At 46.2% G+C, this 14301-nt stretch overlaps 1 protein-coding gene across 1 annotated transcript; it reads right to left on the reverse strand.

Moving 5' to 3' along the window:
- Positions 1 to 3767: 3767 nt before the first annotated feature.
- Positions 3768 to 10836, reverse strand: LOC149445499 (uncharacterized). Its single transcript, XM_089653788.1, has 3 exons — positions 10832 to 10836; positions 5502 to 5977; positions 3768 to 5417 (listed from the first exon to the last, which is right to left on the reverse strand). The coding sequence occupies exons 1-3, from the start codon at positions 10834 to 10836 to the stop codon at positions 5098 to 5100; spliced, it is 801 nt and encodes a 266-aa protein (XP_089509914.1). The 3' UTR covers positions 3768 to 5097.
- Positions 10837 to 14301: the final 3465 nt, after the last annotated feature.

Raw genomic sequence — 14301 nt, forward strand, 5'->3', positions numbered from 1 at the left:
TCAAATTCAGGGTCACACCGAGGATGACAGAGTGTATTGTCATTGAAATGCGCAAATCGCATTATATTCTCATATCTAGTCCTGGCCATGGCAGCAGAGAACACGGCATATGATGAATCGGGTCTGCGGACCAATACAACTGCAATTCATTTTTCTTAGTAATGCCCATGTTGAGGGTTAGGCCCAAAAAAACCTTAAATTCAAAAACTATAATAGGTTTCCATGCGAACAGTCTGGCAAGGTTTGAATTTGGGTTGGTGGTGATAAACTGTTGTGCATATAAAATGCTTTGATCCACAATCAATTCATACAGATCTTCCGTGAAAAACAGCTCCAAAAAATCAAGGGGAGGAGTTCAATTTGCTGTGTCCACCTGAATTCTGGGTTGGGCAGTGAATGGGGGAAGTACGGGTGCTGCAGAATTTGTGGGCTGCCAATCGGGATTTGCAAGCACATTTGGAAGAATACTAGGGGCTCTACAGGCCTGTGTGTGAATTTTTGGTGGCTGCGGGACAATACTTGTGCTCTCCACCCCACCAGCTTGTACTGCACTTATGGGACTCGCCACGTCACCAAGTGATACTGCAGTGCTGGTATGTGAAAGACCAGGATGTACTAGGCTGCTGGTGATCGCCATTTCACCAAAACGTAGCATGGCACTAGTACTGGCACTCTGCTGCATATGAGTCATCATGAGATTGTAACACCTCAGCAACCTGGAAATGGGGTCGGGTATGCCTGATCTTAGCAGGGACCTCTTCTCCATCGTCTGAGCGATCTGTCAGGGTGCCGCTGTTGTCTACAGGTTCATTTTCTGAGGCTGATTGTGTCAGGGAGTCTTCCCCTTCACTCTCATCTGACATGCTCAGAATCCTGTAGGCCTCTTCACTAGAATACCTTTTGTTGGATATTTTGGCCACTAAATTTATAGGTACCTAGTGCGACTCATAGGAAAAAGAGCACCTGGCTGTCAGGGACTGCTTGAACCGCTCAAAAAAAATTTACTTGCAAGTGCTAGCAGAGATCCTGTATCCTGTGACAGTGACCTACTGACACTGCACTTGCTGGGGGAGAAGGGGGAGGATGAGTTAAGTGTAGGGGCTAAACACAGGTGCTGGCAGGTTCCGGGGCTGATCCCACTAACGCTGCATTTTTGGGGACACTATACTAATTTTAACACTGGCATATTTCTGATCTGATCAAAGATATTGATCCGCTCAGACACTTTACTAGCAATGGAGGTTTATTGTGTATGTGAGCGTGTTCCTGGCAATCAAGGGGTTAAATGTGATGACTGGTGTAGTGACGGGCAATATGACGCTATCTGAGAAGGACGCTGATGTTAACGCTATGTGAAGTCGCCGGCAACACTAATACAGTGATCAGCAAAAAATCTGTACACTGTACTAATGACACTGGTGACAGGGCAGCGAAGGGGTTAACTGGGGGATGTTCAAGGGGTTAAATGTGTCCTAAATGTGATTTTATTGTGTGTGTGTGTAGTGCTTTTACTCACATGGATCTGCTTTCTTCTCTCTCTGGGATGGAATGTGCTCAGAGAGAGAAGATTTCATCATTTCCTGTACCTGTGTAATGTAAACACAGGTACAGGAAGATCTCTGATAGGGCAGGGATCAATCACCAGATCCAGACTGAACATCACTGGCCTGAACATGATGATTGATCGGTCAGGAACTGAATAACAGCAACGGCAGGTTGGCGTGTGCACATGTGCCCCCCTGGCATCTGCGGGAGCGCAAATCACATACATATACACATGATTTTGTGCAGGGAGTCCGCCCTGTGGCAGTATTTCTATTATAGGGGGGACTTAAAGTGATTAAGGAAAGCGCTGCGCTATATTTCTATTTATTGACATTTTTGCACATTTATATGTTTGGGTGTGGGCAGCATTGTTTTAGTTGAATTCACTGTTAAGTTGGTTTGTTGATTATTGATCACCTTTTTTAGCTGCTTGTGGGAATACTTTGTATTATTTGTGCTCCTCTTCACTAGTGTACCTTTCCAGTTCCTGTGTTTATAAATATGGACACAGAATGATCTCTGATTCTGTACAGGGGATCAGCAGGTCCAGGTGATCAGCAGGTCCAGGTGATCAGCAGGTCCAGGCCAGAAATCATTGGCCTGGACCTGATAATTGATTTGTGCTGTAGCAAATGACAGCACAGTCAGGGCGGTGGGCTCACACGTGTACATGTACTGTATGTGACATTGGAGAAGCGGGGCTGCCCTGCCGCAGTATAAGTGTGGTGGTCGGTCCTGAACTGGGTAAAGTCAGATTGTTTGCTGATGATCTTTTACTTACTTTGGTCCAACCCAACACCTCCCTGCCAGTCCTATTCTCTGTACTCCATACATTTCCCTTTCCTCTGTAAAACAGAATGATAGTTTCCTTGGCCCACCTCCTACCTGGATTATTTGGGCATTCATCTCCCTCGCTCGTACAACACACTCCATGAGGCCAACTACATCCCACTTTCAAATACTTGAGAGTCGTACTTCTGTCCTGGACTCATCTTCACCTCTCCTGGATAGGGAGGATCAGTGATGGAAAATTGGCAATTTTACCAAAACTCCTTTACTTGTCCTGTACTCTTCCCCATCCCCACCCCCACCGATCCCCATCTCCTCCTATACTCTGAAATCTTTTTAAAATCAGGTCTTGTGATTCAACTGAGCAGACAAAGGGCCACGAATCCCAAGACATGCTATGTTTATACATAAGGAACAAGGAGGTTTGGGTGTTCCAAATGTTACTAAATATTTCTTGGTGCCCAGATTACCCCACTAACCCCCCTTTACACCACAATACATGGCTCCTTATGGGCTGACTTAGAAGCATTGCTCTGTTCTCAAACTTCTCACCATTCACTCCCATGGAGTCCTCCTAAATCCAGACCTACGTCTATCAGCCTCTTGATGGGTCACACACTCTGCACTGGGGACTCTGATAAATATTCCAGCAACTTCATATCACCTCACTTGCCTCTCTGTCCTCTTTTGGGTGATCCTACAAAGCTCCTCAAACGGTTACAAACATTACTAACCTGCCACCTTCCCAGGAACCCTTGGTACATCTTATGGCATTTAAACCCCCCAGGCCTCACAAGTTACCAATTTAAAATTGGCTATAAATGTTCTACTAGCAGCAAAACAAAGACTTGGAAACAAGAGCTTGGCCCCCTCGTGGAAGTCCATCTTAGCATAGATGTCATCTAAGAAAGATGCCTAATAAGAAATTCTTAGAAACCTGGGCCCCGTGGATACATTACACTCACCCCCCCATGTCCCCTGACACCTACACACTGCTATAGGCATTGAGGCCCCAGGTTTCTGGTAAGGGGGTCCCCGATGTCCTCCATCTGTTCTTCATCTTACCATCTTGTTCTCTTTCCTTCCCTCTTCCTTTTCTCTCGGCCCCCTGACCTGGGAGGCCTTGGTTACTGGGTATCTTGCCTATCCTCTGTGCAGGACCCGACTCTCACACCCAGTCCAAGAGAGTCTCCCAAATTATGGCCAACTCAAGATTTCCCCTCCCCCTCATTTTATTCTCTTCTCCTTCCCTAATTATCCTCTTGTTGCCATTCTTACAATGTGTATGGTTACTGTAAACCCGATCTTGTAACACGCCGCGCTCATTGATCTTTATATCCATCACTTGTATTCTCTTGTATGATTTACGGATGCACGCTGGAATTGTTTTCATGGGTTGGTTACTTCTGAACATTTGTACGAGTTGCACAATGTATCCTACAAAACTTTAATAATAAAAACTTACTGCAAGTGAAAGTTAGTTGGACAAATGTGAGGAGCATTTCCCCCGCCGAGATACATTGTGGCCATCATTTATTTTACACAATGATTTCCTATGATGGTCAGCTCCATCTAGTGGCCTCAATGCAGTATTTTCCTGAAATCCCTCTGTGATATGGGGGTTTGTTAGCTCCTGTGGTAGATGTTTGTAAGTGAGTCCACGTCAGTCAAGACTTGCGGTTTATCGGCACGGCAGCCCACTTTTATTAAGAAGGAAAATGAAAGTCTTTACACCAGAAGGTTTCCCACGCAGGGGATTGTCCAGCTTTGTCAATACATCAGATCACTGAAAATGCTAGCTCACCTGGCTACACTTCAGCAGCACCACTGATCTTTACACTGGTCCCCCAGACTAGGACTTCTTCAGGATTACTCAGCCTTGGTTACAGCACCTCACTACACAGGTCTACTCCTGGCCTCTACATAGGGTTCCCCACCCCCCTCAAGCTTGATCATTCCTCCATTGACTTATGGACTCCCTTCACCCTCATGGACTCCCTCCAGCCCCCTGGACTCACAAGCCACTTCAGGTCCCCCAGACTCTTGGAGCTGTCCTGACTTTCCCAGTCCTTGGGCAAGGAATCCCACCTCACAAGGGATGCAGTCTCCAGCAGGAACCCCCAGCTCTCCTAACAGGGTCCTGTCTTCAAATGGCAGAAGACCTGGCCTATAACAATCCTGCCCACCTATGTACTCACACAGGCTGCAGGCATCTAGCAAAGCCTGGACATGGGACTGAAGGTCTTGCCCCCACCAAGAATCTCTGGAACCTTCAAGCTCCAGGTCCTGACCCGGAACTACCAAATCCATTGACAACCTAGAACACAGTTTTCTCTGCTCACAAAATACATGTTGGAGCTTCTCAAACAGCAGCCAGGAGGACCGGGTGTCATTGTCACAGTGGCAGGACCTCACACTTCCACACCTCCATCAGACCTCCAAGTGTTCGTGAGAGCTTACACTAGAACATTGACTCCATTTTTATTCTTCTCCTGCCATCAATGGCCGATCCGGTCCCACACTTCATCCACGTCTTTGGGGGCCTCTGATCTCCTTATGAACTGTTTCTTCCATGATGAAGATCAGCCATGGAGTATATCTGAGGTGTATATCAGGGTGTGCTTCTTCCCCACATGAGAGCTGGGATGTCCAGCAACATTCATCTAGAAGACATTTCCCGCACTCAAGGCACTAATACACCTCCAGGGTTGTGTGGGATCCCTGATGTACAGGAAGATAGGACTTCAGAGAGGAACATTTCCCTCACTCAGGACAGGAAAGTGTCTTATTCCTCGTGTGAGATCTCTGATGTCTGGAAAGATGGTACTTCTGTGAAAAACATTTCCCGCACTCAGGACAGGAATACGGCTTTTCCCCCGTGTGAGATCTCTGATGTCTGGAAAGATGGTACTTCTGCGAAAAACATTTCCCGCACTCATGACAGGAATATGGCTTTTCCCCAATGTGAGATCTCTGATGTTTACAAAAATACAACTTTCGTAAGAAGCATTTCCCACACTCAGGACAGGAATACGGCTTCTCCCCCATATGAGATCTCTGATGTATGTGAAGACTGGACTTATCTGAAAAACATTTCCCGCAGTCAGTACAGGAAAGTAGCTTCTCCCCAGTATGAGATCGCTGATGTCTGTAAAGGCTAGACTTACTTGAAAAAGATTTCCCACACTCAGGACAGGAATATGGCTTCTCACCCGTGTGAGATCTCTGATGTATGTGAAGACTGGACTTACTTGAAAAACATTTCCCGCAATCAAGACAAGCAAGTGGCTTCTCCCCCATGTGAGATCTCTGATGTCTGTAAAGACTGGACTTATCTGAAAAAGATGTTCTGCACTCAGGACAGGAATATGGCTTTTCACCTGCATGAGACCTCTGATGTCTGAAAAGTTTTGATTTTTCTACAAAACATTTCCCACACTCAGGACATGAATAGGGATTTTCCCCTGTGTGCAGTCTCTGATGTCTGTGATAAAATGAGTTGTCTGAAAAACATTTTCCGCACTCAGTACAGGTATACGGTTTTTCTCCTGTGTGAAGCCTTAGATGTGTGACAAGATGTGATTTTTGTACAAAATATTTCCCGCACTCAGGACAGGAATATGGCTTTTCCCCTGTGTGATATCTTGTATGATGTATTTGTAGATGGGATTTTTGTGAAAAACATTTTCTGCACTGAGGGCAGGAAAATGGCTTCTCCCCTGTGTGAGCTCTTTTATGCACATTAAGATTATAATTAAAACGGAAACATTTCCCGCACTCAGGACAGGAATGTGGCTTTTCTCCCCTGTGAGATCTTTTATGGACATTAAGATGTGATTTGGAGTGGAAACATTTCCCACAGAAAGGACAATAATACAGCTTCTCCCCCGTGTGACATCTTTTATGCACATGAAGACGGGATTTAGAAGGGAAACTATTCCCGCACTCAGGACAGGAGAAGCTCTTCCCTGTTGGAAGGCCGGCCCGGTCCCGCACAGTCTGAGGTTCCTCAGGATACGAGGAATCCGATGGTCCATCTACACTGGGTGGTGCCGGATGGACATTGGAGGGAGCCGGGTTTTCTCCTGGACTATACTGTGTGATGTCCTCATCTTCTACTTTCCAGTCTGGAGACAAAGTGAGACAATCCTCGGAGGTTTTCCTCATCTCCCGGCCATGGACTAAAATACAAAGACAAAGAGGATTGCTAGACAGGAGCTGATTGGTTCCCCCAAACCAGGACTCCACCCACATCAGGCAGCTTGGTCTCTGAGGAGCTTACACTTCCACCCTCAAGGGAACTAGGAAATGGCTCCTCTGATCTCCTACCAGATCATTTCTTTATTCATGGACCTTAGTCACAGAGTGAGGAAACAACCAGAACTGTCTTTTATAGGAGGGACAGTGATGAGGGGATTATAGGATGAGGGTCCCCACCCCCTCTATCACTCATCGCCATCTTACCAACACAAGAAGTACTGCACTTCCTTATTTAGTCCATGATTTAGTCATGAAGAACAGCGGGGCTGAGCCCCACCAGAGGTCAGAGAGTGAGGATGGGGGGAGAACAACCAAGATGAAGACTGGACTGATCCTGAAGACCACCATCATTGGGGTATTGACTCCTCCCTCATTATCACTTTCTGTTTAAGGGTCCAAAGTTGGAGGATGTTATCACATTATTATCACCATGTAAAAGTCTGTGCTCCAATCACATCATCCGATATAAAATGTCCAGCTGGTAGGAAATGGGGGAAACAAAAGAGAATCCATATTATGTGTATATATAGCAGTGGGGGGAGGGGGAGAGCATAAGTCAGGAGTCTGGAATGTACAACATAACGTATATAGTGCAGGGGTCAGGAGTATGTAATGTACAACATAGAGTATATAGTGCAGGGGTCAGGAGTATGTAATGTACAACAGAGTATATAGTGCAGGGGTCAGGAGTATGTAATGTACAACATAGAGTATATAGTGCAGGGGTCAGGAGTATGTAATGTACAACATAGAGTATATAGTGCAGGGGTCAGGAGTATGTAATGTACAACAGAGTATATAGTGCAGGGGTCAGGAGTATGTAATGTACAACATAGAGTATATAGTGCAGGGGTCAGGAGTATGTAATGTACAACATAGAGTATATAGTGCAGGGGTCAGGAGTATGTAATGTACAACATAGAGTATATAGTGCAGGGGTCAGGAGTATGTAATGTACAACATAGAGTATATAGTGCAGGGGTCAGGAGTATGTAATGTACAACATAGAGTATATAGTGCAGGGGTCAAGTCTCATAATATTGGTATTCAGCAAACCATAGAAGTTTAAATGTTTACTGTAGACAAGTTGCAGAGATCCCACACCGCTGCCTCCCATCTCCTGAGACTGCACTCAGTGACTTATAACTCTAGGAGGATTGTTCTGTCAGAGATCTTACTAGACCCGGACATGGAGTAAAAGACTCAAAGCACACACCCCGGGTGCCTAGGTCTAGTAACACCTATGGTGAAAATGAACATTTTGCTGCCAGCTGAACCCCAGAACCTCCATAAATCCAGTCTAGAGACATAAATTGTGTCTGCAGCACAGAGAAGGAAGATTATCCGAGAGAAATCCAGGAATACAGGACGGGGAACACAGCTCAGGAAAGTGACCAGGGGATTACAGGCTGATATCACCCAGTCCCCGCCCTACTCTGGACCAATCAGTGAGCAGTATGGGTGGAGGAATGGATTTAGTGTTCATGACCCACCTGTGCTGATCTCTGTAGGAGTGTCCTCCTCTATAAATGTCCCCGTTATTCCATCCTCCTCCATAGACTGCTGATCATCCCTCACATACGCCTCTTCTTCTTCTGCTTTCACCTCAAATTCTATATCGATTGGATCTCCACTCTAAATCAAGGAAATGAGAGAAAATATCATCTGTAAAATGTAAGATTTATGATTGTGACATCACACACAAAATCCACACATTGTCTCCCTTCACAGAAGCAGATCACATGTGATATGTGGGTACATTTCCCCTAAATACCGCATGCCATCCTGAAACTGTCCATTTCCTATCCCGTGTTGCGGTATTGACCACAAACACTGAACACGCTCAGTAAATACCGCATGAACAGGCGTTACATTCACAGAAGGAAATAAAGAATGAAATGCATGCGGTCATTAATTAGTGGTGGAGACATGCGGCATTCAGGAAATGTGTACTGCTTGGTAAAGAGTGGGCGGCCGCTGGCATCCTTAACAACCAGTAAACAACATGGTTGTTAGGGAGCGAGCGGCCGCTGCATCCTAACCAACCGATAAATCTTAAAAAAAAATTACTGGCAATGAAATATTAAGAAAATGGCGTGGAGTCCCCCCCTGGGGTCTGGTATGGATTTTGAGGGGGACTCCTTGCCAAAATGAAAGAAATACATACCAGACCCCTATCTGAGCATGCAGCCTGGAAGGTCAGGAAAGGGGGGGATGAGCAAGCGACCCCCCATCCTGAAATATACCAGACCATGTGCCCTTAACATGGAGTGCATGCTCTGGGGCGGGGGGGCTTTGCTCCCCCAGAGCACCTTGTCCATGTTGATGGGGATAAGGGACTCTTCCCCCCAACCCAGGCTAGTGGATGTGGGGATTTGAAGGCAGCAGACTTACAACATTTAACAAGGAGGCCCTCAGATCCCTCACCCCATGTGAATGAGTATGGGGTACATGGTACCCCTAATTATTTACTCCAAAAAAATATTTGACAAGTCCTTTATTAACCTCCTTGGCGGTATGATTCTTTCCGATTTTTTGTGCTGAAAGCGGTACCATTATTTTGCATGGAAATATGTAGTTATTTTAATTGTAGGTCTGTAATTTTTAGGAATAACTCACTGAAATCTGTACAAACAAGAGTCTAGTAAACATTCTGGATATGATAAAACTTGAAACACGAAATCATAAATTATAATTTAATAATCATAAAAAATAATAATATAATATTAATAATAAATTAAATTCAATAATATAATCAAACCAAAAACACTGAAATTTGAAATACAGAGGCAAGTTCGCACATCACTGAGCAAAGTCGCAGAATCGTTTTCAGTGTCTGATGACAAATTTCCCCCACCAATCATTATCACTCAATTCTGCAAGTGGTTCTGATTTACTATCGCTGTTCTCTAGCTGATCTAAACCGCTTTTGACCTAAAGGGACGTCATGGACTTTTCTAAGTTTCCAGGCAGAAAGAACAGTAAAAATGCAGGCAGGGCGCCGGACAAAGCACTCGGGACAATATGTATGTGAAATGCATTGAAACAGCAATGACAGCAAATATGAAATTTTTTTAAAATTTCAAATTTGCCGCCGGTTCCGGCACCTGTACGTCCCGACGTCACAGGGACTGGAACACGGAAGCTGGATGCCGGCATCGGCCGGAGGAGATGGCCGGGGATGCTACAGGGGGGACATCACAGGAGCGAAGGACAAGGTAAGAGCTGCAGGGACCCCCTGAGCAACGCCACATGGTAAGCCCGAGTGTAGCTCGGGGTTACCGCTCTTGGTATTGAAATTTTACCCCGAGCTACACTCAGGAATACCGCTAAGGAGGTTAAAAAAACAAAAATAATCAAAATGTCCCCCCGGTGTAGATCCATCATCAATCACGATGCTCGCTGTCACCGCTGACTCAGAAAGAAAAGCTCCGTCCCAATGAAGACTCCACTCTGTCTGACAGCTCTGCTGCCTCCTGCCACTAAATATACTAAGGGACGGTGCCACTCAGTGACGGCACTGACCGGGGCATGTTGTATTGGTGATGTCACTGACCGGGGCATGTTGTATTGGTGACGTCACTGACCGGGGCATGTTGTATTGGTGACGTCACTGACCGGGTCATGTTGTATTGGTGACATCACTGACCGGGGCATGTTGTATTGGTGATGTCACTGACCGGGTCATGTTGTATTGGTGACGTCACTGACCGGGTCATGTTGTATTGGTGACGTCACTGACCGGGGCATGTTGTATTGGTGATGTCACTGACCGGGGTATGTTGCATTGGTGATGTCACAAGAGGGCAAGGCCACCCAGTGATGTCACAGGGTGGTAGCGCTCCTTAGTTTTTTCAGAAGTGGGAGGCGGCGGAGCTGTCAGATGGCAGGAGTGGAGCTTTGTTTTTTCTTCAAGTCAGCGATGACAGCGAGTATCGTGATTGGATCATCGATGGATCTACATCAGGGGGATATTTCTCTTTATTTTTGTTTTGTCACAAACTGCTTCCAGTGACTTTTTTACACTTTTTTTGGTGAATGAATAGGGGTACTATGTACTCTATACTCATTCACATTGTGGGGGGGGGGGGGCGGGATCTGGAGGTTTCCTTGTTAAAGGTGGCTTCTTGATTCCAAAAAATCCTCCATAACCACTGGCCAGGATTCCCTTGTACCCATAGACATGGGGACAAGGTGCTTTTGGGGGGGCAGAACGCTCCTTTCCTGAAGCACCCACCCCATGTTGACAGTATGTGGCCTGGTATGGTTCAGGAAGATGGTGGGCACTCACTAAGGATTTGGTATTGATTTTGGAGGGGAGCCCATGCCATTTTTTAGAATTATTTTGGCATCCCTAAAAATCAGACCTGTCACAGCTGTCAGCGGGAAACTTGTTGGCCGTCCGCTGCTTGTTTACTGGTTGTTGGGGACACTGGCGGCTTCCCTCTCCTTAACAACAAGCTATTTACAAGTGTTGCTATGGACACCAGTGGTAAATTCCCTGCAGGCTTCACTACTAAAAAACAGAATGCAGCATCTTACTACATACTGGGATGCGGGAAGATACCGCTTTGTGATTGGAGCCCATAGTCTCTACAAGTCCATGTTCTAGATTCTCCATCCCACCAACCTTGTAATAGTGAGGGATGGTGTGACTTTCCTGTGTGGAATCCCGGGAATACAGAGGACGGGGACATCTCTCTGGTGGGTTCCTGGTATTAGGTGGCTCCATCATATCCTTGTGTCCTTCTGAAAACTCCTCCATCACTCCATACTCCTCATCCTCCTCTTTATACTCTTCTTTAACATCAATATTATCATCCCCGAGGATTCCACTCTGAAAGATATAATAAAACATTCATTGTAACAAACATGCTGTGTATAAATCACAACTACCAATAATTGTCATCATCTACCTGATGATGGTGAGGGATGGTGTGACCTTCCTGTGTGGAATCCTGGGAATACAGAGGACGGGGACATCTCTCTGGTGGGTTCCTGTAGCTGGATGACTCCACCATGGTGTCCTGGTACAGATCTTTGTGTTTTTTTAGAAGCTCTGACTCCTCCATCCCCCCATCCTCATCCTCCTCCTCTTTTATCTCTTCTTTAACCTCAACTTTAGGATCTCTCAGGTTTCCACTCTGAATATATAATAAAAATGACATCAATGGTAACAATGCAGATAATGTACAGATCCTAATGATACTATCAGTGATTGTTCCTCATCTACCTGATGATGGTGAGGGATGGTGTGACCTTCCTGTGTGGAATCCCAGGAATACAGAGGACGGGGACATCTCTCTGGTGGGTTCCCATGACTGGATCCATCTGTAGGAAACACACACACTGACTGAATCCATTGTTTCTATGTGTTTATCAGATGATGGGGGATCTAGGTGGATCCTCCGTACTGCTCTCTCCTTTACAATAAAGTCTCCTCTTACCCGGTGATGTGAGGGGCGGCTGATTGTCCATCATGACGTCCTTGTAGAGATCCTTGTGTCCTTCTAAATACTCCCACTCCTCCATGGAGAAATAGACAGTGACACCCTGACACCTTATAGGAACCTGACACACACAATGATACAGTCACCATCCAGACACATCCCTTGTCTGTTACTGGAGAATGTCCCAGAATTCCCGGCACCGCTCACCTCTCCTGTCAGCAGCTCAGTGATCTCTCTGGTGACTTCTAGAATCTTCTTCTTCTTTCTCTCTTCTATCAGGGAGGGAGGTGGAGGCAATGTGATGTCATATGATCTCCAGACTTCACAGGAGGAAAACTCTACATCTGAACACAAATAGTCACATCAAATGATATTCCCAGAATCCTCCTCACCTCTCCATTCAGGTCTCCATTTTATTAAAGCCCCACTTCAGGCTGAGGTATAATTCCCCCCACAGGACCCCCACACTACGCAGGGTATAGGCTTGTTGCAGCATTCTGATGTCATTACATACAACGCAGGACCAACAGTCCCACTTTACATGTGAGGTTACCAAGGGACCCCACATCCTAAGAGCATCAGAAAAAAGTCAGATGGAGGGACATTGGGAGGAGGAGCTGTGAGGTCAGTGTGATGTCATAGGATTCTCTGACTTTGGTTGGAGGGAAATTTGGAGGAGCTGTGAGGTCAGTGTGATGTCATAAGATTTTCTGACTCTGGATGGAGGGACAATGGGAGGAGCTGTGAAGTCAGTGTGATGTCATAGGATTCTCTGACTCTGGATGGAGGGACATTGGGAGGAGGAGCTGTGAGGTCAGTGTGATGTCATAGGACATATAGACTCTGGATGGTGGGTCATTTGGATGGGGAGATTTGAGGGGTCCTCTATATGAGGCTCCCGTATAAACCACATCATTGTTCCTGGGTGCGTCCCACCTATCCTAAGAGTGAACAAATGAGAATATTGCTCAGCCAATGGGAGATGATCTCAGCATGACTTCCATCATGAAGGAGATGAGGGGGAGGGGAGGAAGTCACTGAAGGTGACCATAGATCCATGGAAATTCAGCTGGTTCAGCAGGGATCGCTCACATTTCCATCCATGTGTGGTCACTGCTGGATAAAAGCCACTCCCCCAGCGGCTGCAGCCAATAGCTTCAGTGCTGATCCGTGTATTCTGAGAGCGGAGTCCCCCCATTGTCAGAATACAAGAGTGCAGCGGGGAGGATTCCCCTTCCACCTCCAATGTGTGGATGGGGGAATCACTTCAGGTTTTATGGTCATCCCGCTGGCTGAACGATAAAACTGAACCATGTAGGCCAGCTTTGGGGGCAAATATATTATCATCAACTCCTCCCCCTGAAGGGGTTCATCTGGGTTCCCACACTATATATGTGTGTATCATCATCTGCTGGAGATAAAAGACGTCACAATGACTATGGAGGAAGAGGACGGACATGACTATGGAGGAAGAGGACGGACATGACTATGGAGGAAGAGGACGGACGTGACTATGGAGGAAGAGGACGGACGTAACTATGGAGGAAGAGGAAAGACATGATGGGGGTTACTGTGTATAAATAGGAAATAACATCTTATTACCTTCCCTGCTACCACTTCCAGCAATGTCTCCATTGTACTTCGTACCACATGGAACTTCCTGTCTGTACCTGACATCACTTCCTGCCTGTACCTGACATCACTTCCTGTCTTCCATAGAGACTTCCTGTGTGGGTAGAAGTGAGATCCCCACCTTGTGGAGCTCAGAGGAACTGCAGCCCCGAGAAGCGTCTGGTAGTGTGACCCCGGCCTTGTGCTGGGTGTGTATGGACTGTAGATCCTTATAGAGGGGTCACCTCCACTCCCACCAAGGGGGACAGAAATATATGACTGCTCGGGGGAGGGGTTTTGGCCCCTTTGATTTTGCAGTAACATTGATGGCAGATTTAGTCCTGTAGAACATCTGGTATATGGATACAAAGCCCCCCAGCTGGGAGTAAAGGGTGGAAATGGCTGGTGACCCCCAGATTTGGGCAATGATGTCATCACTATAAATGGATAAAACCCGCGCTATGTGTAACAACTCCAAACCTACAAAAACCTTCTAGCGGACTGCTGCTGTAACAAAGGGAAGGATTCCCTGTCATCTAGAAGAGCATTATGTGTCACAGCGCTGTCCTATTGTGTGTGCACAGAAATCATCACAAATACAGTACAAATATGTGGAGACATTCAGAGATAAAGAGCTCGGGGCTCC

This window comes from Staurois parvus, unplaced genomic scaffold (genome assembly GCF_062004578.1).
Source record: "Staurois parvus isolate SC_StPar_1 unplaced genomic scaffold, SC_StPar_1.0 ptg000720l, whole genome shotgun sequence".
NCBI lineage: Eukaryota > Metazoa > Chordata > Amphibia > Anura > Ranidae > Staurois > Staurois parvus.

Excerpts from the sequence above, each read along its gene's own strand:
- LOC149445499 (XM_089653788.1), bottom strand. Across the intron at positions 5,418-5,501 it reads GTGTGGGAAATCTTTTTCAA|ATAAGTCCAGTCTTCACATA; the intron begins GTAAGTCTAGCC and ends AATGTTTTTCAG.